At 44.4% G+C, this 25971-nt stretch overlaps 1 protein-coding gene across 3 annotated transcripts; it reads right to left on the bottom strand.

Annotated features, from left to right (window-relative positions):
• Positions 1-131: 131 nt before the first annotated feature.
• dtx3lb.3 (deltex E3 ubiquitin ligase 3L b, tandem duplicate 3) lies at positions 132-25350 on the bottom strand. 3 transcript variants are annotated; one of them, XM_067431478.1, is made up of 8 exons: positions 25263-25350; positions 17267-17331; positions 8651-8758; positions 8230-8458; positions 4458-4612; positions 2465-3490; positions 714-931; positions 132-570 (listed from the first exon to the last, which is right to left on the bottom strand). In XM_067431478.1, exons 2-8 carry the CDS (start codon positions 17303-17305, stop codon positions 501-503), a joined length of 1845 nt encoding a protein of 614 aa, XP_067287579.1. In that variant the 5' UTR covers positions 17306-17331; positions 25263-25350; the 3' UTR covers positions 132-500. The 3 variants fall into 3 exon arrangements, with proteins under 3 accessions (XP_067287579.1, XP_067287580.1, XP_067287581.1); XM_067431479.1 differs by having other exon boundaries at positions 17267-17307; positions 25263-25300; XM_067431480.1 differs by lacking the exon at positions 25263-25350 and having other exon boundaries at positions 8651-8754; positions 17267-17296.
• Between the last annotated feature and the right edge of the window lie 621 nt (positions 25351-25971).

A 25971-nucleotide genomic window follows, 5' to 3' on the forward strand; every position in this document is an offset into this window, starting at 1 on the left:
CCATCCAGTGGACAGAGGAGACAAAGCAGACAGAACGGCCTGATTGTCCACTTCAGTTTAAAAATCTTGCTTATTACTTACAACTAAAGGGTTTAGCTCACCAGTAGGCTACTTGAGTACTACTACTATTGCGAAAATTCTCAAATCAACAGCAGGCGGTCGATCCTTTTCCTATTTAGCACCTAAACACTGTAACAGTCTTCCCCAGACACACTCTGTCAGTTTAAATCTAGACTAAAAACACATCTCTTTAACCTGTCATGCACATAGAACATTAACAATTTATATTATTCAAATCAGTTAAATGATTGTTTTAGGCTGCATTAAATACAATTTGAGGTTAAATCTTCAAATGAAATAAAGTATCACACAACATTTCATTATATAGTTTTTCAGTTAGTTGTACAAGAGTCTGAATACTTTTAAATGTTACTACATAATATCTGCTCTGAATGCTTAGATGTGTTTTTATTTCTCTACAGAACATATAAATCAAATCCTCATTCAATGCCTTTGGCCTTTAAGTCATCTTTCACTCTTTTCAGGTACTTAGGATCTGGATAGCCGTTACTGAGGACAGAAAAGAAAGAAATACAAGTTCAAGTACAGTGATATGTAAACATAATTGAAACCCAAGAAAAACTTAAAATCTTTGACTAGTGGTTTTGCTGGAGATGATGGACAATTGAAAGCAGAATTTATTGAACTCATACCTTTTAGGCCCACCGTACTTGCTGGTCTTATGATGGATATCATTCCAGGTGACCACATTATCTGCACCTGTAGTTGTAGATCTCCCGACAGTAAAGATCAGTTTCTGTTGAAAAGCTCTCTGCAGCAGTGCGAGCACTTCATTTCCTTCACGATTGTCAGGTAAGTACGCTCGACGATGTGTCCAATAATAACGTTGTCCAGGGTTTGGATGTTTCTCCTAAAAAAGATCAGAAAAATAGTATATTACCAAATCCTTAAACTATGTAATAAAGCAAAATGATTGCAAACATTATAAACGCTATAAAGATAGCTATAGGCTATTTTATTATTTGAATGTAAAATTGTATGTTTGTAAACCTTTAATTGTATTTACTAGTTTTGCTAATTGTTTCCTAATGTAAAAATAAAATGGCACTTGTATTTTTTTTCCTAAAAAATGCTTCTTCTTTTTTTATTGCGTATTTAACCATGCAGCAAATGTTTTAAAATATTTAAAATATATAACTTAACTGATAGTATTAAACGTTAAAAATGTTAACTGTTGATTAATGGTTAACCAGTTAATTATGTCACAGTTTACATGTACACACTCACCACAGATAAACTTGTGCTCACATTAACGATTTTGCAACCAAGTTCAGATTTCTGCAGTACTGTATGTGTGCATAACACAATATTGCCAAAGGTGTTGGAACGTTGCCTTTACATGCACTTTAATGCCATCCCATTGTTAATCCGTAGGGTTTAATATGGAGTCGGCCCACCCTTTACAGCTCTAACAGCTTCAGCTCTTCTGGGAAGGCTTTCCTCAAGGTTTAGGAGTGTGTTTATGGGGATTTCTGACCATTCTTCAGTTTTACAGTCTATGATTTTTAAACTACATATTATAGAATCAAAACATTTTATACCCAAATGTCAAAACATTTACTCTAATCAATAAAGAACATTACTAAAGCCCCAGTCTTGCAGATCATTAACTAAAAAAAGTTGGTTTAGGGTTTAGTTACCCTTTATCCTTTTGTTGAAGCAATGGTCTGCAATGTCTCAGTGGTTCAGGAAGCCTCATTTTGCCATCACTATGACTAACAGTTGAGGTTGTAATATTTAGTAGTGAGGAAATGTCAGGAATGGACTTATTGCACAGGTTTCAACCTATCACGGCCCCACGCTTGAGTTCACTGAGCTCCTGAGAGCGACCCATTCTTTCTCTAATGTGTGTAGAAGCGTCTGCAGTCCATTTAGTCAAAGTATTTTAAATGTTGTCTCATCCATTTTTCATATGCAGGAATATGAGAAAATATGCATTGTGCCTTGATGACTGATTTGTTTACTAAGGAATAATGTGCAGTCAGACAGTCATTATCATAAAACATACCCTGACAGAATGCAAGATTTCAGTAATATTAATACTGAAGGCTTCTGATATCATTCTAATACAAGTGATAACAGAGACGCATGATGCCTCCAGTTGTGTTTGAATGAAGCGAGAGTGAGTCTGTGTTGTGATATGAGAGACATGAAAGTAGAAACTAAAAGATGTCTGTCTCGATTCTCAACAATGCACAAGACATACCAGCATGAGAAAAACTATAAACTATATGAGGGAAAAAAAATCACTACGAATCCAAACGATATAGAGGTTTCATCAGCTGTATTATGTATCTGTGTAATAATAAACAATATGATGTGTATGTCTAATGTGACAATTCCAGTTTTTACCAAATAAAAGTTCAGTTTGACATATTCTTACCGTTTGAATACCATTGGGTATGCTGTAGTTGATTTCAATAGTCCCACAATCTGGATATCCAGGGAGTCTCGATCTTCTCGTTGTTACAGTCATTGTTCCAGCCGGTTGGTTTCCCTCCAATATCCCATACACTTCCTTACACACAGGACAGATGGATCCCAGACTCTTCTCTAACTCGCTTATACAATCCCGACAGAATTCATGTCCACATTTCAGTTTTTTCTTGTCAGTGAAGCTGTCCATACAGATAACACACGTCTCCTCTTCTGCAGGAGCGTCTTTACTCTCATGTCTAGAACTGTCTTTTGATTCTTCACTGAATCCAGTGTCTGCTTCACTTCGTCTTCTGAGATTCACTCCCTCATCCCGTACGGATCCTCCCACTGCTCCGGATCCATAATCAGGTGTCTGATTCGGTTTGATTCCTCTTGCGTGAGGAAAGTCTCCTGAGTAACCAATCCATTTCTCTCTTCTTGTCATCTTGTCATCAAACACACTCTTCTGAAGTTTGTTCTTAGATTGTTTTTCCAGTTTTTTTGTCTCTCTTTTAATCATGTCTGTAAATTTCTTCGGTCCAAAGAACAGACAGTTTCTGGAAGACATAGTGAAAATCATCTTTGCCTCCTCTGATTGAACGGCATGAAGAGCCTTTTTAACAATATCTGAATCCATGTGATTATGATTAACGGCAGCATCACTAAAACTACCCACACATCCGTGAACGAGTTTGTTAAAGTCCTTGATGGTTTTAGACACAGAATCAGGGCTTGAGCTCTGCAGATGTTTGATTGAAACTGACACTTCTGCACGAATAGAAACTCCATGCTGTTTCTCAAATTCTTCTAACTCTTTTCCATAAGCGTGTTGCAGGTACCAGAACTCAAAGAGGGGGACTGTGAATCCAGCTGGTGTCTCAGAGGTCATTCCAGCAGTTTTACTGGTCTCAGCTTCATTTGGAGCTCTATCAGATGCAGACACGTCCTCAACATTATTTGTGTCTTCTGTTCCAGGCATATAGCTGATCACCTGAAAACACATGATGGGGTCTTGACTTTATACCATAAGTAAAATTTAAATTTTGATCAAATTATTGCTAAAACTCATGGATTTGTTTATTCATTTCTACTACTAGTAGTAGTAGTAGTACTACTGTGATAAGAGTCAGAACAGAAGAGTCAGAACAGAAATTATAGCATTAGTCAATCTCCTCTAGATGGACGAGGTGGACAATCATGGACATGTATTTCTTGGTGTAATGGTTCGAATTTCAAGCTACATATTTCTAAAGAGATGTAGATATAGATTTTAGGAAAGAGTCTTTAGTGAGTGTAACCACTACTAAATCTGAGACTATTCAGAGCATCACAGAGTGTAAATACCTTGGGATTGTCTTATATCATAAATTGAAGTGGGATAAATCGACTAAAATCATAAAGACTATATTCTCCCAGGACGTTGGTGTCAATGTTAACTCTTTAATATTAAAAGAGTTTTATAATGCTTTTATTGAAAGGGTTGTTACTGTGAGTGGAACTAAATAGTCCACGTAAAAACTTTTGCAAGTAAGTCGTTTGGTTTTCCCTTAGCATGCTTTGAAAAAAATGACCAAACTAGATCTCTTAGTAAAGCCCTGAAAATAATTTCAGACCACAGGCACACATTGTCCAGTGTGCAGTTTGAGCTTTTACCTTCAGGTTGAAGGTTATGAATGCCAGTGTTTTATAAAATATGGGGAAAACAATCCTTCTTGCCATAGGCAATTACGTTTTTAAATAAAATATAATCTCCTTTTTTTATAGCTTAAAACTGAGCGGGTCTCAGTGATGATGATTATGAGTTGGCTGTATTAGGTGATAGATGTGTTCTTTTTTTTCAACTGATTATGTGTGAACGCCAAGTGTATTGAAACACACTAAAACAAAATTTAGTTTCAGAGAAACCAAGAAAGACAATAATTGTGTTGTCATAATTCTACACAAAGTAAACATGATACCTTTGATGAGGGAATTCCATTCTTGTACAGCATGGATGTCGAGTATGGTACAGTCACACAATGTGTTTCATCTGGACAAATCCATGCAGTCACTTCCTTTTTTTCATGTTTAAACCGCAAAGGTATAGACTTGAGTTTTTTTAAATCTTCTAGAGCTACAGAGAAAACAAAGAGGCAATTTAATGCTAAGCCTATAAAGACAAAACAAAATTGGTAGTCTCTGGACATGATTCTATAAAATAAACTGTAACATACAGAATGTGTGCAGAGTGCAGCTCATTCAAAAGACAGCTCAATTAAATCAGTCAGGTAAGATATATTAGCAGTAAGAAACCATTTTGTTTAGTGATTTTACTGGAATGTATAGCGAACAGCAGAAAAGCAATAGAGAAGGGAACTGTGCTGTGTGTGAGAGAGAACAGTACTGCTTTTGCTTTCAATCACTGATGATAAGCATAGCAATTTAGCAAAACATTGGGGGGGGGGGGGTTGAATTCAGGATTCAAGTCAATCTCATGTCAATCTTGAGTACCTATAGAGTAGTATTGCATCCTTCATATCTCCAAAAAGTCTTTAGTTTTATTATATTTATAAAAGAAAGATAGGCTGTACTGAGTCTTTCCGGAAAAAAAAATAGCAGATGGAGGCGTATCGTGTGGGCGGAGCTAAAGAATCACGAGCGCGCAGCAGCTATTGCATGAGAGCCTCTGAAAGCTGTGACATCCTCAAGCGTGGAGAAGAAAACGTTACCCTAATAAACCATGGCTATCAATAAGATTCAACTAATACATATATGATCCAGAATCAGATCCGGAGGCTGAAATAAATTGAACAGGAGAAGCAGCAACAGCAGGACGTTCGTCTCTGTGGTATGGACTGTATTTAGTGGCCTGTCAACATTTGTGTTGGTTTACTCCTGGTATATGATGAAATGATTTGGTTTATGGAGTATTGTATGCGACTAAACCTTAGCAGTAGCAAGCAAAACGGTTTTGCACGTCAGAATAGTGTATAAAATACAATGGAGTAGCGCATTTGAATGAAGAAGCACGCTTTGTGAGAACAGAACTATAGTAGTCAGCTAAAAAAATATATTTAAACACACACCATACACCGCATGCTCCATTGATAAATTAACTATACATGATCATGTTGTTTACTGATGTTTACTTACGCGATGATAGCTAACAACATAGACATTTGAAGCAGTTTTACTCACCGCCTGCTTCCAAAGCAGTACCATGAACCTTTATCGTTGGGACCTGTGGCTAAGGGGGCGGGGTTCTGTGAGGTCTGCAGCGGGAGAGAGAGCTCAGAGCGGAGCGGCAGGTAAGTAGGTCAAGCACAGATGACGAACACCTATTTCTGATTGCAGTAATTGGCGTGGACAGAGCGCATTTAAGCCGCAGCCGGGAGAGAGGCGAGAGAGAGAGTTGGACTGGGACTTGAGAGACTGAGAGACTGACACAGAGAGTCTGATTGAGAAGAAGTGATCCATATCATGGAGAAACGGAGAGACTGACACAGAGTGTCTGATTGAGAAGGAGCGATCCATATTGTGGAGAAACTGAGTTATCACACATACACTCGTGTGTTGGTTTTGTTTTAAAAAGACTGAATAAAGAAAGCGAGTCCCAGTCAAAGCCGACCCCTGTCTTCTTCCTTCCTAACACAACGAACATTACAACAGGAATGCTCCATCAAAAGCACACTTTTTTGGTAACATTGTTGATTTCGTGAAGTCCTGAGACAGCAGTGACCGTGGAGATCCACTTTTGCAACACGACTGAAGTGTGATGTTGTGCCGCTTCCCGTCATTTGTGTGTTCAAATCGGTTCAAATCCAATGCTATGTGGGCGCGTTAAACTTGCTTGACGTCGCCCATAGGAATAAAGTGGAGCGCGGCACGACAGAAGTGTTGCACAGACGAGTGGATCTGCACCTTGAGAGCAGGGTTTATGGGCGTCGTGCAATTGGTCTCTTGCTCTGGTCGCTCGCGCGCGCACCCTTCCAAGAGAAGAGCCCGTACGGGCCATACAACAACATTCCGACCCGTTGACATCAAGCCGACTCATACTCGAAAAAAAACTCTCTGAAACTTGTGAGAAACCGGAAGGAGTATTTTTGACACAGAAATACTCCATCAAACGTCCAACATAGTTTTTGAAACTTTGTCTATGTTTAGGATGGGAATCCAAGTCTTTAACAGTGTAAAAAGCTCAGTATGCATGAAACAGCATTTCACCCCCCCTTAAAAAAAAGAAGCAATTCCAATAATTCCATTTAGTAATACTGGCATACGCACTTATAAAAAGCACAAATATAACTTATATACACAGCAAAATCTGCAGAGTTAAATCTGCAGACTCTCCTCAGAGTAAATGTAAAATTGGTCCCACTCTACAGAGAGTTAAAGATATCTCAAATATAATGAGATAATTAAGAGATTCATTAAGTGATGATCGATCATTCGTGATGAACACCTGCTGTTAACAAGTAGAATCACTGAAGTAAAGAGAAACACAAGAACTACAACTGACTTCAGCCACAGTCTTAGATGAAATCAACGGAAGATAAAAGAAGACATTTAGGCCCTGTCCAGAAGAACAGAGTATATTCAAAACCGTGGCTTTTTCTATGCGGTTTGGCCATTAGTACACTTGCAAACGTATTATCCAATCAGTGTTGTGGTGTGGACAGTGAAACCAGAGATTTCCGCTTGTTATGTCAGAACTGGCAATAACCTTTTTTCAGGCTTCTGATGGGCCAACATGGTTGTATGGTTAGGGTTATATTGTTGGTTTGGCATTCTCTTGACAGCGCTTCATAGCGTGTTTTTGCGCTTTCATGTGGATGCAATTTTTTATTAAATGGAGGAAAATTTGGAAATTTTGGAAATTACCTGTTAACGTGTAAACTATGCCTAAATCTCTCAAGATCTTAGCAGAGGAGGATTAAACAACTTGGATTAAGCAGACTGACTTTATTTCTGTCAGACGTCTACAGAAGCTCTTATTGAGAATTAACACAGGTTTAGATGTTGCTGTTATAAAATGTTTGGTCACCATTATGGTGATCAGTGTAATTAATAGATCGTTTTCAGGAACATTACTTTCTTTACTTTCTTGTCACAGATCAGGAATTCAGAATTTTGATTTCGAAATACATTGCGGGGAAAAAATGCTGACTAGTATAAAACTTGTGGCTTTTTTTATTATGTAGCATTGGAGCTACATACTGACTGAGAACTTTACAATAAGCTTTCATGTGTTAACATTAGTCAAATGCATGACATATCATGAACATTAATGAACAATAAAAAATATTTTATATAACAAACATATTAAACTAACAAAGATGAATAAATGTTTTAAATGTATTGGTCATTGTTAGTTCATGTTAACTAATGCATTTATTATATTTAGAAATGGGGCCTTATTGTAAAGTGTTACCCCATTTCCTATATAGTGACCAATTTCACATCGAGTGTTGGTCTAATGCATGTGGTACTTGTAATTTAGAGCAGTAGGTTCATAACCCTTAAAGTGCTTAAGCTATTAGTAAGTAGCTTCAAAACCACAGTAACACTGTGATCATTACTTTGTTCATTGAAAAGTAATCTGATAAGTTCATTTGTGTTATTAGCATGTTGTTACCCCAGCTTTTTTTTTACCATTGTGCATTAATTGGAAAAATAAAATATTTTAGCTATTTGAGATTTAAAATAGAAAAAAAAGTATTGTACATGAACTATCATAAATCATCATATCACCTGTTGATGGTGTTATCTGCACCTCTGCACAGGATGGAGGATCCAATAGTTTAAGATGGTGGACAGATGCTTTTTCTTCCAGTCTTGACAAACAGCTCTGAAGAGCTTTCTGTAATGTTGCTCTCCATCTCTCTGGAAATGGTTCTGTCCAGTCCACTTTGATTTTAAATTTGGCAATATCCAGTGGTGCTGAAGGTTTTGGCTTTTCATCTCCAGCTGTATAAATGTCCTGTTATAGGGAAAATAGTTAAGAATGCAAACTTACATGTCTGAATTTCTGAGTGAATGACTGAGTATGCAGATGTGGCAAATTCAGACCATCAACTAAATTATAGAATTTCTAGTGGTTTTATATTGTTAGGGTTTTATTCAGAGTATGATCCTCAGAAAAGCTATGGCTCAAACTCTATTTACTCAATACCTCTTCTGGCTGTAAATATAGCTGATCCGATGTGAAGTTTTGATGCTTCATGTCATCCAGAGTTGTTCTAGAGTCTTGACCTTCAGTGCCTGCTGTATATAAGTCTTCCTAATATTCGGGGGGGGGGGGGGGGGACAACATCTTGAAACACAATTTGAAATTTTAATAATACATTTACAACTTACAGTTTCTTTATTTTAACTTAATGTCTGGGATAACGGAGTAAAGCTGACTGGTGATGACAGAAGAACCATGAAATAATTATTGTCTGTCAAATCTTCTTTCTCCCACAGGATGATCCTGTCTTACTAAATCTGTTTGGTTTCCCCTGTTTGATTTTTAAGAACCATTATTTTGATGTGTATTTTCTGTTTCTATGATTCTGCTGTTTCACTTACAGTTTTGAGTTCCTGTCTACCTTTGTTTCTATTGCTGGCTTTTTTGTTTCCACATTTACTCTTGTTTTTTGCCATTGCAATTCATTACCAACACCTGTGCCTTGTTTAGCCTCACATACATTTGGCAAAACGAATCAAGTTCGATACAGTGCTTTAATGTGAAATGTGTTGCTTTTCTGTTCAAAACAGAAGGTCTGAAGGCCAGAAACCTCAGCTGTCTTGGCTGCCATACCAAAATCCATGAAAGCCATCTTGAGGCATTTTGGACTAGCATCTAATGTGGTGAACCCTCCAGTGATGGTATCACCTTCATCTATGAAAACGTTGTCTGTTGTCGCAAAGCTTTCTAGCCCAGCACTTCCATGTCCAGTGGCCCCAGCTTTTCCAAGTCCAGTGGTCCTGGAGGTCTTCCCACTACTGGCTGTGCTCTCCGTAATGGCAAGAGCCATCCTGAGTGTTTGGGCCACATACACATCAACAGCTTCTTCAGAGGTTGCAGTGTCTGATCCTGAACTCTCAATCTGCCATTTAAAAGCAAAGGAGGCTTCCTCTGAACCTTCTGTGCTCCAGTTTTGGCCTTGGAGGCTGCCGTTGAACTCTCTGTTGCCACCTCAGAGGCCAACTCTGAACTTTCTGTCATGTTCTCAGATTCTCCATGTTCACAGAATCCATGTTCACGTCCTTGGATTCTCTGGGCCCCCTGTCTCTGTTTCACCATGGCCTCCTGACACTAAGTGGTCTTCTGCCCCACCATGGTCATCTTTGCCAACTCCACATGGTCTTCTGTTTCACCCTGGTGGCCACTGGCTCTATCTGCTCCAGCCTCTTGTTCTCTCCAGCTCTGTCTGCTTTGCCTTAGTGGTCTCCTGCAGCTGCTTCTCCTTGGTGGTTGCCAGCCTAGCCTGCTCCACCCTGGCCCCCTGCTTTATCGACTCTGCAATGGCTCCCTGATCACACCTCTCTAATTCTATCTTCACTGGCTTTAGGTGTCAGCTCACATCAAGTTCAAGCCATTGGTGCTTGCTTACAGGACAGCGATGGGTCGTTATGTGTAGTGAGTTGGCTCACGTGATTTAAGTTTCGCGCTTCAGAACTTCCGTTAAGAGAACATAGTGAGCATTGATGCACCTTGAGTTTTGTGGTGCATTGTGGTGTTAGGTGTTGACAGTTTTGACCCATAGACCAGATATGCAAAATGAAGACCAGGAGTCAGGATGTTCAATCATCGGAGATAATTTTACTGAAGAATAGTTTGCAGTTTCATCAGTAGAGTCAGCTTCAGAGTCTCTCAGGGCGGTGTCAGGCCAGACTCTATTCTACCTTACACAAAATTACCACACCAGTTATACCAATTTCAAGGGCATGATTTACATCATTATGGACACGTGGAATATTACTGATTGTCATTAAGTCTAAACAATGAGTCACGCGAGAATATATAGGAGATGTTGTTGTTGTTAATCAGGATGTATACATCAGACAATCCCAAGATTGGGGTAGTATTGACTTCAGGGGAGCCCTAGAAAGACGCTAAGAGGTCTAGGGTGTGAGAAAAGCGGTCCAATCTAGTCAGAAGACCTGCACAGAACATGTAACACACACACAAGACTCTATGGCGCATCTCTCCTCCAAGGTTAGTGTGTCCTGTAAGCTTATCAACAGGACAAGATATCAACACCACATGACAAACGAATCTCCAGAAAAAAAAGTATGACTAATGTCATCTATCTCATTCTATAAAGAAATATAAAGAAATATAAAGACAAAAATGTACTTCTATCAATGGGAAAAATCACACTATATAAATGGGAAGAAAATCACAATTGGGAGACTCAAATCCTCCCACCCCTTCCTGTCCTGGGGTTACTAACAACAGGCAGGATTCACCTCTTGGAAGTTCTAACTTTCTCTCCAAGGCCCTGTTGGTCAGGCCCCAGAGATAGAGGTCAGGCTATCTATGTCAGGGCACATAGATAGGGGTCAGACTGTCTTTGTCAGACCATCTCTGGAAAGCAAATTAGACACCATACAGCAGACACTGTTCCAAAGCCGCGGTGCAGCCGAGCAGAAAGCTGGATCTCCCATGGTACGAAGCCTGGTGGTGGGGACTTGAAGAAGCAGGTGGCCTGAAGATCTGAGGGTGCAGGTGGAGGATTTCAGAGTGATGAGTTCCTGTAGATATAGAGGTAAATGTACGTTGATGCATTTATTGTCACATGCCTGTCCTGTCTTGTGTGCACATGTGGGTTTTGTCATGTCTTGCATGTGCTCCTGTCATTGTCTGATCCCTCCCCCTTGTTATCTGATTAGTGTTAATTTCTCCCACCTGTTCCCTCTTGATTTCTTCCCTTTATAAGCTCCTTGTGTTTGTCAGTCTGGGTTGGATCCTTGTGTAATGTCTGCGTCTTCCGTCCTCCCCGTGATTCTGTTGGTTTGTTTAAGTTTGTATTTATATTATTCTATTATGTGTTTTTCCCCCTCGTGGGTTTTGTTTTGAGTTTATGTTTTATTTTATAATAAATTATCATTTTCTGCACTTGAGTCCTCGCACCCTTTTCCCTTGTCTGTGACGTGACAGAAGGATCCAACCATACAATGAGGACTCAGCAGAGAAGTTCTCCCTCGGTGCCAGTCCCGGGGGTCCCGAGTCCGGGAATCCCGAGTCCAGACATGGCCTGGAGGGCTGTTATGGGAGGCTTTGTGGTGGCAGTCCTGCATGCGTGGAAGGAGCACAGGGCTTTATCCGAAGCCCCGGAGGGAGTTCCGGTGGTCCCAGTTCCGGTGTCATCCATAACTCCGGTGGTCCCAGTTCCGGTGGATCGTGTTCCGGTGGTCCCTGTGCCGGTGGATCGTGTTCCGGTGGATCGTGTTCCGGTGGTCCCAGTGCCGGTGGATCGTGTTCCGGTGGTCCCAGTGCCGGTGGATCGTGTTCCGGTGGTCCCAGTGCCGGTGGATCGTGTTCCGGTGGTCCCAGTGCCGGTGGATCGTGTTCCGGTGGTCCCAGTGCCGGTGGATCGTGTTCCGGTGGTCCCTGTGCCGGTGGATCGTGCTCCGGTGGTCCCTGTGCCGGTGGATCGTGCTCCGGTGGTCCCTGTGCCGGGGGATCGTGTTCTGGTGGTCCCTGTGCCGGTGGATCGTTTTCCGGTGGTCCCTGTGCCGGTGGACTCCGTTCCGGTGGTCCCGAGTCCGGAAACGGCCTGGAGGGCTGTGATGGGATGCTTTGTGGTGGCAGTCCTGCATGCGTGGAAGGAGCACAGGGCTTTATCCGAAGCCCCGGAGGGAGTTCCGGTGGTCCCAGTTCCGGCGGATCGTGTTCCGGTGGTCCCTGTGCCGGTGGATCGTGTTCCGGTGGTCCCTGTGCTGGTGGATCGTGTTCTGGTGGTCCCAGTTCCGGCAGATCATGTTCCGGTGGTCCCAATGCCAGCAGGTCGTATTCTGGTGGTCCCAGTGCTGGTGGATACTGCTGGACTGGAGAAGTTTCCCCAACGCCCTGCCTGCGCCGCTGAGGCGTCCTGCTCTCCCTGCGCCGCTGAGGCGTCCTGCTCTCCCTGCGCCCCTGAGGCGTCCTGCTCTCCGTGCGCCGCTGAGGCGTCCTGCTCTCCGTGCGCCGCTGAGGCGTCCTGCTCTCCGTGCGCCGCTGAGGCGTCCTGCTCTCCGTGCGCCGCTGAGGCGTCCTGCTCTCCGTGCGCCGCTGAGGCGTCCTGCTCTCCGTGCGCCGCTGAGGCGTCCTGCTCTCCGTGCGCCGCTGAGGCGTCCTGCTCTCCGTGCGCCGCTGAGGCGTCCTGCTCTCCGTGCCCCCCTGGTCCGTCCCTCCCGTGCCCCCCTGGTCCGTCCCTCCCGTGCCCCCCTGGTCTGTCCCTCCCGTGCCCCCCTGGTCTGTCCCTCCCGTGCCCCCCTGGTCTGTCCCTCCCGTGCCCCCCTGGTCTGTCCCTCCCGTGCCCCCCTGGTCTGTCCCTCCCGTCCCGCCCTGGTCTGTCCCTCCCGTCCCGCCCTGATCTGTCCCTCCCGTCCCGCCCTGGTGTGTCCCTCCCGTCCCCCCTGGTCTGTCCCGCCCGTCCCTAGTGGAGCGTCTGGTAGCCGCTCCTTAAGGAGGGGGTAATGTCACATGCCTGTCCTGTCTTGTGTGCACATGTGGGTTTTGTCATGTCTTGCATGTGCTCCTGTCATTGTCTGATCCCTCCCCCTTGTTATCTGATTAGTGTTAATTTCTCCCACCTGTTCCCTCTTGATTTCTTCCCTTTATAAGCTCCTTGTGTTTGTCAGTCTGGGTTGGATCCTTGTGTAATGTCTGCGTCTTCCGTCCTCCCCGTGATTCTGTTGGTTTGTTTAAGTTTGTATTTATATTATTCTATTATGTGTTTTTCCCCCTCGTGGGTTTTGTTTTGAGTTTATGTTTTATTTTATAATAAATTATCATTTTCTGCACTTGAGTCCTCGCACCCTTTTCCCTTGTCTGTGACGTGACATTTATGTGTGAGCAGGAACATTTTGTAGTCAATCCTTGATAAAACAGGAAGCCAGTGCAATGAGTGTAGGATGGGTGTAATGTGATCATATTTACGGACTCTCATAAGGACTCTGGCAGCGCTGTTATGGATGTATTGAAGCATTTGGATATTTCTGCCAGAAATCCCACTGAAGAGTCTGTTGCAGTATTCCAGCCTGGTGAAGACAAAGGCATGGACAAGTTTCTCTGCATCTGGAAGGGTTAGAAGGAGACAGAGTTTGGAGATGTTTCAAAGGTGGTGTAAGGAAGTTTTACAAATGTGCTTAATGTGGTCATTGAAGGTCAGCTGTGGGTCAAACCGAACCCCTAGATTTGTGACTGAGGAGGAGAAAGTGATGACCTGGCCGTCTAAGATGAGCTGGGATAAGGGAGAGGAGTGGATCTGATGAGGGGTGCAAACCAGTAGTGCCTCAGTTTTACTGGAGTTCAGCTGGAAGAAGTTACTTCCCATCAATGCCTTAAAGGGGGGGTGAAACACTCAGTTTCAGTCAATCTCATGTCAATCTTGAGTACCTAGAGTAGAGTAGTATTGAGTAGCACTCTATAGAGTAGTATTGCATCCTTCATATCTCCGAAAAGTCTTTAGTTTTATCATATTTATAAAATAAATATGGGCTGTACCGAGTCTTTCCGGAAAAAACCGAGCGCCTGGAGGCGTATCGTGTGGGCGGAGCTAAAGAATGACAAGCGCGCAAAGCGGTGACGTCCTCAAGCATGGAGAAACCCATCTATCTCAGCTAATACAGATAATGATCCACAATCAAATCTGAGGCTGAAATAAATTGAACAGGAGAAACGGCAACATCAGGATGTCCGTCTCTGTGGTATGTACTGTATTTAGGGGCCTTTGTGTGCAGTTTATGAGGACATGATTCGGTTTATGGACTATTGTATGTGACTAGACCTTAGAGGTAGCAAGCAAAACGGTTTTGCACGTCAGAGTCAGAATAGTGTAACGTTATACAGAACAACAATGGAGTAACCGTTAGCGCATTTGAATGACGAAGCACGCGATCGTATCGTTTACTGATGTTTACTCATGCGATGGTAGCCAATAGCAGAGACATTTGAAGTTGATTTACTCACCGGCATCTTCCAAAGCAGGACCGCTCTGTCAAAAACACACTTCTTTGGTATGATTTGGTGAAGTCCTGTGACAGCAGTGACCGTGGAAATCCACTTTGCGACGCGACTGAAGCGATGCCTTGAAGCTTCCCGTCATTTCTGCGTTCAAATCGGTTCAAATGCAGCGCTGCCTTCCCGGAATGCTGTGCTGAAGCGTTGAAGTCGCTCGACGTCACCCATAGGAATAAAGTGGAGCGCGGCGCGACATAAGTGTTCACGGACGACTGGATCTGCTCCCTGAGAGACTGTTTACAGCGTGCATTTCCTCTCTCTCCCTCTAGTTACGCGCGCGCGCACCCTACCGGGAGAAGAGCCCGTACAGCCCATACAAGGACCTTCCGCTCTATTTAACGTCAAGTAGACCCATACTCGAAAAAAACTCGCCGAAACTTGTGAGAAACCGGAAGGAGTATTTTTAACACAGAAATACTCCATCAAACGTCCAACATTAGTTTTTGAAACTTTGTCTATGTTTAGGATGGGAATCCAAGTCTTTAAAGGTGTAAAAAGCTCAGTATGCATGAAACAGCATTTCACCCCCCCTTTAATCTCCTCAAGACATGTGGTGAGTCGTGACAGTTGTGGAGGGGCTCAGGGCAGTTTTGATATAAAGTTGCGTGTCATCAGTATAATGAAAAGATAGTCCGTGTCTGCTTATGACAGGACAGAGGGGAAGCATGTAGGGGATGAATAAGATTGGGCTGAGAACCGACCCCTGCAGAACACTACATGTAACCGGGAGCAGCCTGGACTCACATTCTCCCAATATAACACGCTCAATCCCTTCAGAAAGGTAGGATAGAAACCACTGCAGTGCTGCTCCAGATAGTCCAACTGTATTGTGGAGGCGGTCCAGGAGGATGGTATGGTCCACGGTGTCAAATGCTGCTGATAGTTCGAGGAGAAGGAGCAGTGATGGTGATCCTGAATCAGCTGTCATTAGAAGGTCATTTGTCACCCTAAGCAGAGCTGTTTCGGTGATGTGGGCCGAGCGAAAGCCTGATTGAAATATCTCAAATAGGTTGTTATTTTTTAGATGATTGTGGACTTCCTTCTCTACGTAGAACCTTTGACAGGAAGGTGAGGTTGGAGATTGGTCAAGTAATTAGCAAGGACCCTCCAGGTCTAGGGTTGGTTTCTTAAGTATAGGACGGATGACAGCAGTTTTAAAGGCAAGAGGGACGTGACCAGTTTTAAGAAAGAGATTAACAAACTGGGTGAGGATTGGGCTGACAATGGGAATGAACGACTTGAGTACAACAGTCGGGATGGGATCCAAGGTACAGGTGGACGACTTCATTTTTTTTATTGTTTCCTCAATGTGGCTCTGCTGAACCTCAGTAAAGTGTGGAAGGGATGGTAATCTCCTGGGTGAGTGGTTGGAGAAAGGTGGAGACAGGGAGGAAGAGCCAGATATTGAAGAGAAAATGTTATTGACTTTAGAGCTAAAAAGTCAATAAAGCTGTTGCATCGCTCCACTGTGGTTTCAATGGATGAAGATGACTTCGGCTTCAGGAGATAGTTTACTGTGGAAAAAAGCTGTTTAGAGTTTCCAGTATTTTTATTGATGAGGTTGGAATAGAATTGAGAACGCGCACCTTTCAAGGACTTAAGATAAGCTTTTTGATGGTCATGGAAGGCAAGCTTGTGAACAGTTAGACCAGACTGTTTACAGCGGCGTTTCAGGATACGGCCCTCAGTTTTCCTTTTCCGCAGTTCCTGTGTGAACCAGGGAGCAGAGCGTTCAAAGTTGACTACCCGTGTCCTGATAGGAGCATGGAGGTCAAAAACACAGCTCAGAGATGTATTATAGTGATCCATTTATAACCACTGCGTATAAACAAAGCAGGCCCTGAAAGAAGCGTATGCAGCTTACAACACATCATTTGTGATTTAGTCTTAAAAATGACTTTGTTGTCAAATAACACCTCATGCTGGGTCCTTCCTCTCAGAATTCCTGACACTACATGCACCTCAGAACACAATATGGGATAGACCTTATAAATGATTAATCATTTCAGTTTGAATAATATCCATCAGTTGTTTGCAAAAATTATAGCTTATCAAACTTAATACAAAATTTGTATGATACTTTGTTCAAAAGATATAGGGCAAGAGTTACTAAAAGCTTGTGCCAGCGCAAAACCTCTTTTGGCATTAAAAACTATACTGTCAGGATTTACTAAAGACACACAGTGATAAATTAGCTGACCTTATTGCATATGCATTTGTAGGAGTTTCCCTTTCAGGGAGGAGATTATTTAAATGAATAATGCAAGGTGATTTACTAAGGTTTGCACTCGTCAATTTACTGGTATTTGTGTCATTATTTACCACACAAAAAAGCACGCCTTAAACCAGACGCTAACTGGTAGATTGCGTTGGAAATTATCAGTCTGTGTTCTTTAATTTGTGTGTCGTCAGTAGATCACATGCAGAACCGTCCACTCCCATCTGCGCTTTTATAGAATTGCTTTCTCACGCTAATTTGCCCTGTTTAGTAAATCTGTCCCATAAACGATATTTATATAATTAAATGGTTTATCTCTTATATGCAATTCATAAATGAGTTCTAAAGTTACTTACATATAGGTCAATATCCATTGGCTCCTCTTCCTGTGACATGGCTGTAGAGAAACTTCAATCAGCAGCTGGAAGCAAACTTTAGCTTTAAGTAAATAAAGTAAAACGAACCAGGGCCATAACCGTTGTGTACACATAAAACACCCTGGAAGAGGTCTACGCCACTTCCTACGCATAAATTGTGATTTATAAAAACAGATTTTTATAATCCGAATCATAAATACTGTGCATGCACACAATAGCAGCTCAATGAAATAAAAGAATGATATAAAATCTGTTTTACATCTAATATACCCATATCATTAATGGAGTTAAGCACTTAAATTACATTAAATCATTATCCAGAAGCTTAAAAAAAAATGTCATATTGTAATAAATAGGCATATTTGCAATGCTTTTGGACACTTCCTGTGGCATGCTGTATTTTAATGTTTTAACTACAGCTTGGAGTATGATAGCTGAGAAAATATTTTCACACAAATAATGATCAATAATGTGCAATAGGTAAATCTGTAAAGTTTCTATATCTGTAAAGTTTCCTCTGCAGTCCAATAAGAGCATTTATTGTTTTTATTATGAAACAATGTCTTATTTCCAAGAGCATTTTTAAGAGAACTTAACATTCAAAACATAGAAATGAATGGCATTGTAGCCTACATAAAGTTACAATGTACCCCACCTATGGGTATGTTGTCACATTTCACTTCCATTTTTTAGGGGTAAATGAAGAAAAGTGTATACACTGCATTAATGAAACAAAACCACATAATTGCACTAGATGTGTTAAATAAATGTTGGAGAAAATAAATACTCTGAATCCCAAGTGGATTTACACAAACTGGGAAAGTCAAAAAGCGTTAGATTGTGCCCAGCTATGTTAAGACTGAAGCGACAGTTTTTGTTTCGTTTTAGTTTTGTATAGTTTGTAAAGAGCTATTAAAAGAAATATACTACTTTTAAACATTGATTGATCTTTATGTCTGTATATTGTGGACTGCAGACGTCGCGTATGACAGTCGAAACTACGGTAGGCATGGGCGTAGATTACGCGGGGGACGCGGGGGACGTGTCGCCCTCACTTTTAATAAAATGTATTTTCGTCCCCCGCACTTTTACTGGGTCTCACCGATCCTAGTCGACCCGCTCCGAGCGGGATTCGAACCGGCGTTACCCTGCGCGGGGGCGGGCAAGGTAACAGGAACGCTAAAAACAGTTCCCTATATTGAGGGAACTTCACACTGCGTCGGAACGACGAAATGGGGATGCTCCCTAAGCATCAGCGGCTCTGAAGTCTGAATAGAAACTAGACCAATTCGATTGGCGTGCGTGATGACGTCATTGTGACGGCGTACCCGGAAGTATAAAAGGGGAGCCGGCGCATAATGGCGGCAGTCTTTGCTCTTCAGCAGGCGCTCTATGTTACATTGTCTGTCTATTTACTGTTGTTCTGTCCAGTTGCGATTGAGTTGTGTGTGTGATTAGTTTAAAAAGTGTGAAAGTATGGAGAGAGAGTACAAGCAGTGTGTGCATCCTTGCCCTCGCTACATCTCGGGCTCGGACACACACATGCTTTGTGTGCAGTGCCTGGGTGCTCAGCACGCTCGGGCGGCTCTCGAGGGAGCCGCCTGTGAGCATTGCGAGCGGCTGACACTCAGGCTGCTCCGCTCTCGACTGGCCGTGTTCGATGAGGCCGGCCAGCCTTGTGAGCCCCGTGGTTCTGGACCCGCTGTCGCTGAGGCGGCTCGGCGTCGCAGATCATGGGGCTCACAGCGGGATTTGTCAGAGGGTTTTGGGACTGCTGCGGCACCTTCCCAATCCTCCTCTGACAGTTCCGATGATCTTCCTCCCCGTGTGGAAGCCCGCTCTGCGGCATCTTCCCCCAGGGTGGAGGGTCAGATGCTCGTTCTCTCCGGTTCCGAGGAGCCGGAGGGCGCGGGCATCGAGGCGGGGGATGAAGCGGGACTCTGCACGTTTCATCCACCCGCCCATGAGGAGCTGGTTGAGGTGTTGACCCGGGCGGTGGCCAAATTAAAGATCGATTGGCCACAAGAAACGCAGGAAGTCCAGCCACCCAGCAGGCTGGACGACCGGTTTCTTTCGCACCGGGTCCAAACACCGCGCCGGGGCTTACCTTTCTTCCCAGATCTGCACGCCGAGGTGTGCAGATCGTGGAAGAAGCCCTACTCCTCGCGTGTTTCCAATCCCCCGGTGTTGGATTATTCCAATGTTCTGGGGGCACGCGAGGCGGGCTATGGGGCGATGCCGCGGGTGGAAGATGCTCTCGCGAGCTATCTTTCGCCCGAATCGGCATCGTCCCTGAAAGCTCCGGTGCTGCCCACCAAGCCATGTCGTGACACCTCGGCTTTGGTGGGCAAGGCTTATATGGCGGCTGGTTGGGCTGGTAGTTCCCTGCACACTCTTTCCATTCTGCAGGCCTACCAGGCCGACCTCCTGAAAGAGCTAGACGAGGGGGAAGGTCCCTCTCCGGAGGACATTCTAGAGCTGCGGAAGGCCGCAGATTTGTCTCTCCGCATTATCAAGGAGACGGCCCGTGCCATCGGCCGCTCCTTAGCTGGAATGGTAACTGTGGAGAGACATCTCTGGCTGAATTTGTCGGGGATAAAGGAGAAAGACAGATCGTTTCTCCTTGACTCCCCGATCTCGCCTTCTGGTCTGTTTGGGGACGCGGTTAACGCCGTGGTCTCCAGACACCAGGAGGCGAAGAAGCAGTCAGCGGCCTTCCAGCAATTTCTCCCTCGCCGCTCTAAACCAGGAAAGGCTGGCCCTAGCGGGCAGCCTCAGCCGTCTGCCAGCTCCTCGCATCGGCAGATACAAAAAGAGAGCGTCGCCTCTAGAGCCCCTCCTCCGGGAGCCTGGCAACAGAAGCGGCGCTCTCACCAGCAGCCAACCGCTCCTAAGGGCGATCTAAGGAACGTCCTTCAGGCGCGGAAGGCTGCCTGGAAGAAGTCCTAGCCTCGGCAGGGCTTCTAAGGGCGGTCCCCCCCACGAAGAGACAACCGAGGTTGTTCTCTTCGGGGCGCCCTGGGGAAATCAGTGTGGTAATCCCGCCGTCTACGACGCTTCGGGCCACATTGATTTCCTCCGAACGCACGCTGTCCCATCCGCCTCTGGAAAGACCTGCGGTGGGACAGTTCGCGCGTCCGCACATAGAGACTCATTCCCAGCTTCTCCCTGCCGGTCAGCCGCTTCAGGGGGTTGGGGACGAGCCTCGTGTAACACCCGACGCCAGCCTCGAGAGGCTGGTTCCCTTAGTAGATTATCTCGGCGCATGGAAATGCCTTCCGAGTATTTCTACTTGGGTCCTGCAGACTGTAGAAAGAGGTTACAGACTGCAGTTCGGTCACCCTCCTCCGAAATTCAGGGGGTTGAACTGGACTGCAGTGGTACCAGAGCAGGCTCGGGTAATGGAACTAGAAGTAAAAACCTTACTGGCGAAGGGAGCCATAGAACAGGTTCCTCCGCTGGAAAGGGAGTCCGGGTTCTACAGCCGGTACTTTATAGTTCCCAAAAAGGATGGGGGGTTGCGTCCAATTCTAGATCTACGGCATTTGAATCAATCTCTCAGGAGGTTCAGATTCAAAATGCTCACGATCCCCACCATCGTGAGTCAGATCCAGTCCGAGGACTGGTTCGTCACGATAGATTTGAAGGACGCATACTTTCACATCCCCATCCTTCCGTGTCACAGGAAGTATCTGAGGTTCGCTTTCGGGGGCGAAGCATACCAATATCGAGTACTTCCCTTCGGCCTAGCCCTCTCCCCACGCACTTTCACGAAATGCATGGATGCAGCTCTAGCTCCAATGAGACTTCTGGGCATCCGTGTATTGAATTACATCGACGACTGGCTCATATTGGCCCAGTCGTACGATATGGCAGTTCGGCATCGAGATGTCGTTCTGACCCATATAAAGTGCTTGGGGCTGAGACTCAACACGAAGAAAAGCGTGTTGACGCCATCCCAGAGGATTACGTTCCTAGGGATAGTATGGGATTCGACTACGATGCGGGCACAATTGTCTCCCGCGCGAGTCGAGACCGTACGGGCGATGGTCTCGGGAATAAGGCTAGGCCACAGCGTCACTGTGAAGCGCTTTCAGAGAGTGCTGGGGCACATGGCGGCAGCGTCCAACGTAATTCCGTTCGGCCTGCTGCACATGAGACCCCTCCAGTGGTGGCTGAAAACCAGGGGGTTTTCCCCCAGAGGGAATCCCTTCCGTATGATCAGGGTAACGCGCAGATGCCTTCGTTCCCTAGTCATATGGAAGAAACCTTGGTTTCTGTCCCAAGGGCCAGTGTTGGGAGCGTCCTGTTGCCGGAGATCCGTTTCAACAGACGCCTCCCTCACTGGTTGGGGCGCGGTCATGGACGGCCGCTTTGCGAGGGGCCCGTGGGAGGGCCGTCATTCCTCCTGGCACATCAACTGCCTGGAGATGATGGCGGTCTACAAAGCTCTCAGGAGCTTTTTCCCGGACCTCCGCGGCCAACATGTCCTGGTACGGACAGACAATATGGCTGTCGTAGCGTACCTCAATCACCAGGGAGGATTGAGATCGCGCCCTCTATGCAGACTGGCGCATCTGATTCTCCTATGGTCCCAAGGGAAACTGTTGTCCATCAGGGCAATGTATGTCCCAGGGGTTCAAAATCAGGGAGCAGACATCCTGTCGAGGCAGGGGCTGAGGCCCGGGGAGTGGCGGCTCCACCCGCAAGTGGTGGAGGCCATATGCGAGAGGTTCGGCCCAGTGGAAGTGGACCTGTTCGCGTCTCGCGAGACGTCCCACTGTCCACTGTGGTTTTCTCTCACGCATCCAGCCCCGCTGGGGTTGGATGCCATGGTGCAGACGTGGCCGAGGCTGCGTCTGTACGCCTTTCCCCCGATCGCTCTGCTCCCGGGAGTCCTGGAGAGGGTCCGTCAACAAGGGGTCAGCCTACTGCTAGTGGCGCCCCGTTGGCCGACCCAGGGTTGGTTCTCGGATATCATAGCTCTGCTGGCAGGTCAACCATGGCAGATTCCTCTGAGGAGGGATCTCCTGTCTCAGGCGGCGGGCACGATATTTCACCCCCGTCCGGAGATTTGGAACCTTTGGGTCTGGCCCCTGATGGGGCCAGGTACCTAGAGGCTGGCCTGTCGGCAGGGGTGGTAGAGACCTTACTCAGCTCCAGGGCTCCATCTACCAGGAGACTGTACAGCCTCAAGTGGAATGTCTTTTCCACTTGGTGCGGGGAACGTGAGGTGGACCCAGTTAACTGCCCGGTGGCTTCAGTGCTGGAGTTCCTCCAAGATCGTTTCTCCGCGGGTCTGACCCCGTCCACACTCAAGGTGTACGTGGCTGCCATTGCGGCTTTCCACACACCTCTGGGTGATGGGCCTTTGGGTAGGCACCAGTTGGTTGTACAGTTCCTCCGTGGGGCTCGGAGGATGAGGCCTGTGGCTCAGTCCAGAGTTCCTACTTGGGACTTGGCAGTGGTTCTCGGAGGTTTGGCTGAGGCCCCCTTCGAACCATTGGAGCTGGCGGAACCAAAACAACTGACCTTTAAAGTAGCTTTTCTCCTCGCTATTACCTCTCTTAGGAGAGTGGGAGATCTCCAGGCCTTGGCGGTAACGCCAACTTGCCTGGAGTTTGCCCCGGGTGGAGTAAAGGCTATTTTGCATCCTAGGCCGGGTTACGTACCTAAGGTCCCATCAAGGGTGGTCAGGTCACTGGTTCTACAGGCATTTCATCCTCCGCCTCATGTGACGGCGGAAGAAGGGAGACTTCACCTACTCTGCCCGGTTCGGGCACTTAGAGTTTATTTGGAGAAGTCTGCACAATGGAGAAGATCTCAGCAGCTGTTAGTGTGCTTCGGTTCACCTAAGAAAGGGTTGCCTGCTTCTACTCAGACGATCAGTAATTGGATTGTCCAGGCAATAACCATGGCCTATCGGGTGCGCAATTTGCCTTCACCCTTGGCCGTGAGGGCTCATTCCACCAGAGGCATGGCCTCTTCAGTGGCCCTCCTTTCTGGGGTCCCCTTGCAGGATATCTGTGAGGCGGCTGGGTGGGCCACCCCGCACACTTTTATCAGATTTTACAGCCTAGATCTCCCTGCGACGCCTGGCGCTAGGGTGCTCCAGTCCTAGCTGTGCCCGGTTTCCGGCTTCACACTAGGGCAGGCGCTACCCTCGGTGTGGCCTAGTGGGTACTCATCCCCATTTCGTCGTTCCGACGCAGTGTGAAGTTCCCTCGATATAGGGAACGGCTCGGGTTATGTATATAACCCTTGTTCCCTGAGAGGGAACGAGCACTGCGTCGCGCCGCCACACCTCGGCACGCCTGGAGCGCATGCTTCAGAGCAAAAAAAAACTGCCGCCATTATGCGCCGGCTCCCCTTTTATACTTCCGGGTACGCCGTCACAATGACGTCATCACGCACGCCAATCGGATTGGTCTAGTTTCTATTCAGACTTCAGAGCCGCTGATGCTTAGGGAGCATCCCCATTTCGTCGTTCCGACGCAGTGCTCGTTCCCTCTCAGGGAACAAGGGTTATATACATAACCCGAGCCGTTTTCTTTAATCTCGGTTGATAGCGCGCTTATTGAGGTCACGGGCAAGTGTATTTACATAGAAACCAATGTGAATAGCCTACATCAAGATTTAAATACAGAGACAAAAAATAATCTATGCATGACATGTAATTTTATTCGAATCTAAATATGAGAAGGGCGCTCTCTCACAGAAAGTCCAAAAGTGTATTCGTAGAGGTAATATCCAGTCACGCTGGAGCTGCAGCTAAAGGAAAACAATCGTTATGATGATGAAACGTGACGACGACAATCAGACGATTGCGAAAATAAATGCTTTATGTGTGTTTTTCAAGTCATCTCAATGTAGGCTATTTATTGAAAATAAAGTAGCCTGAATAATGCAGCTTTTAATGTTTAGTATCTTCTGCTCACCAAGGCTGAATTTATGTAATCAAAAATAGTTAAACAGTAATATTTTGAAATATTATTACAAATGAAAACAGCTTTTTTCCTATGTGAATATATAGTAATTTATTCCTGTGATCAAAGCTGAATTTATCATCATTACTCCAGTCTTCAGTGCCACATGATCCTTCACTAATCATTCTCATATGCTGATTTTATAATCACGAAACATTTATGATTATTATCTGTGTTGAAAACAGTTGTGAAGCTTAAAAATGTTGTGGAAACCATGATAGCCTACATGTTATTTTTCAGGATTCTTTAATGAATAGAAAGTTCGATGGACAGCATTTATTTAATAAATTATTAACTTATGTAATATTAAAAATATCCCTTGTGATCAATTTAATGCATGTCTGATCAACAAAAGTATTCATTTCTCTCTTTTTTAATTTTACCACAAATGTTTAGATGGTTTCCACAAAAAATTAAGCAGCACTATGAGCAGCACAACTGATAATAATCTTAAATGTTTGTTGATCATCAGATCCTCATATGAGAATGATTAGTGAAGGATCATAGGACACTGAAGACTGGAGTAATGATGATAAATTCAGCTTTGATCACAGGAATAAATTACACTTTACTATATCTTCACATAGAGAACAGCATGGTTTACATCAGAATATATATATTTTTTTACATTGCATAAAATCTATGGAGTCTTAATACACAAGTGTTTGTAGTATATAACCCAATCATAAAATTGGCACAAAAAATAGGAGAATAATGTTATATATAGATATTAATTAGTGGTTATTGTTCAGCAGTGTATTTGATATCTTGCCCAATTAAAAGCAAGAGATGCGATAAATTATATTGGTCCAAAACTAAATAAATGGCATTACGACATTTCTGTCCCCCTCACTTCTGAAAAGATGGCTACGCCCCTGACGGTAGGTATAGCCTATGGCTATTCATTTTATACTGCGCATTATTTGTCGACAAGTAACTATCTAGTGAACCATTAGAGAACAAATAAAATATAAAATCTGCCTACTTACTGAAAACCGTGAGCTTTGTGAGCGGTCAACCTCTGTGCCGCACGAGCAAACCTGAGGAGCTGTTTCACTTTCAACAAGATGAAACCTAACTCTCTCTCTCTCTCTCCCCCCCCCCCCCCCCCTTGTGAAAGAGAAGTAAATGTAACAATCTAACAATTTAAGCGGAAGATAATGGATGGATGGATGGATGGATGGATGGATGGATGGAACAATTTTTTTAACGACTTTAAAAGTCTAATAATAACGACATGTTTATGTTGTAGCCTTGGCCTTCTACACTGACAGGATACGAAAAAAAATAATATCATGTAATATACAAAATACGGAAAAATTGTACATGTTCATGGCTCAAGCAAAACCTGGACAAGCACAAAATTAATGTTTAAACAACTGAAACGTCCACCGACGGAGGTTATCCACACATTTAAAAAAATACTATATAGCTATATATACTATATAGCAAGAATTCCTTAGTAAATACTTTAGTGTTTTTGAGTCATATTATAGTAAAGATACTACAGGAAATTGTAGTATATTGTATTTACTACACTTTGTTAATTTACTGTAGTATGTTTATTATAGTATGGTTCAAAAACACTATAGTAATTACTATAATTTTACTATAATATACTATAGTATTTTTTCCTGACAAAAGTTGTTTTTCTAGGCTTTTGAATTAAGAACTTGTTTATATTTTATACGCCTCAAG

Source organism: Pseudorasbora parva, chromosome 22 (assembly GCF_024679245.1).
Source record: "Pseudorasbora parva isolate DD20220531a chromosome 22, ASM2467924v1, whole genome shotgun sequence".
In the NCBI taxonomy this organism is placed as follows: domain Eukaryota; kingdom Metazoa; phylum Chordata; class Actinopteri; order Cypriniformes; family Gobionidae; genus Pseudorasbora; species Pseudorasbora parva.

Coding starts and splice junctions, on each gene's coding strand:
- dtx3lb.3 (XM_067431478.1), bottom strand. CDS start 17,305: ATGTCACAGGAAGAGGAGCCAATGGATATTGACCTATAT. Junction 4,613..8,229: donor GCAGATAACACCATCAACAG/GTGATATGATGA, acceptor TTTTCTCTGTAG/CTCTAGAAGATTTAAAAAAA. Junction 932..2,464: donor TACCCAATGGTATTCAAACG/GTAAGAATATGT, acceptor GATCTTTTTTAG/GAGAAACATCCAAACCCTGG.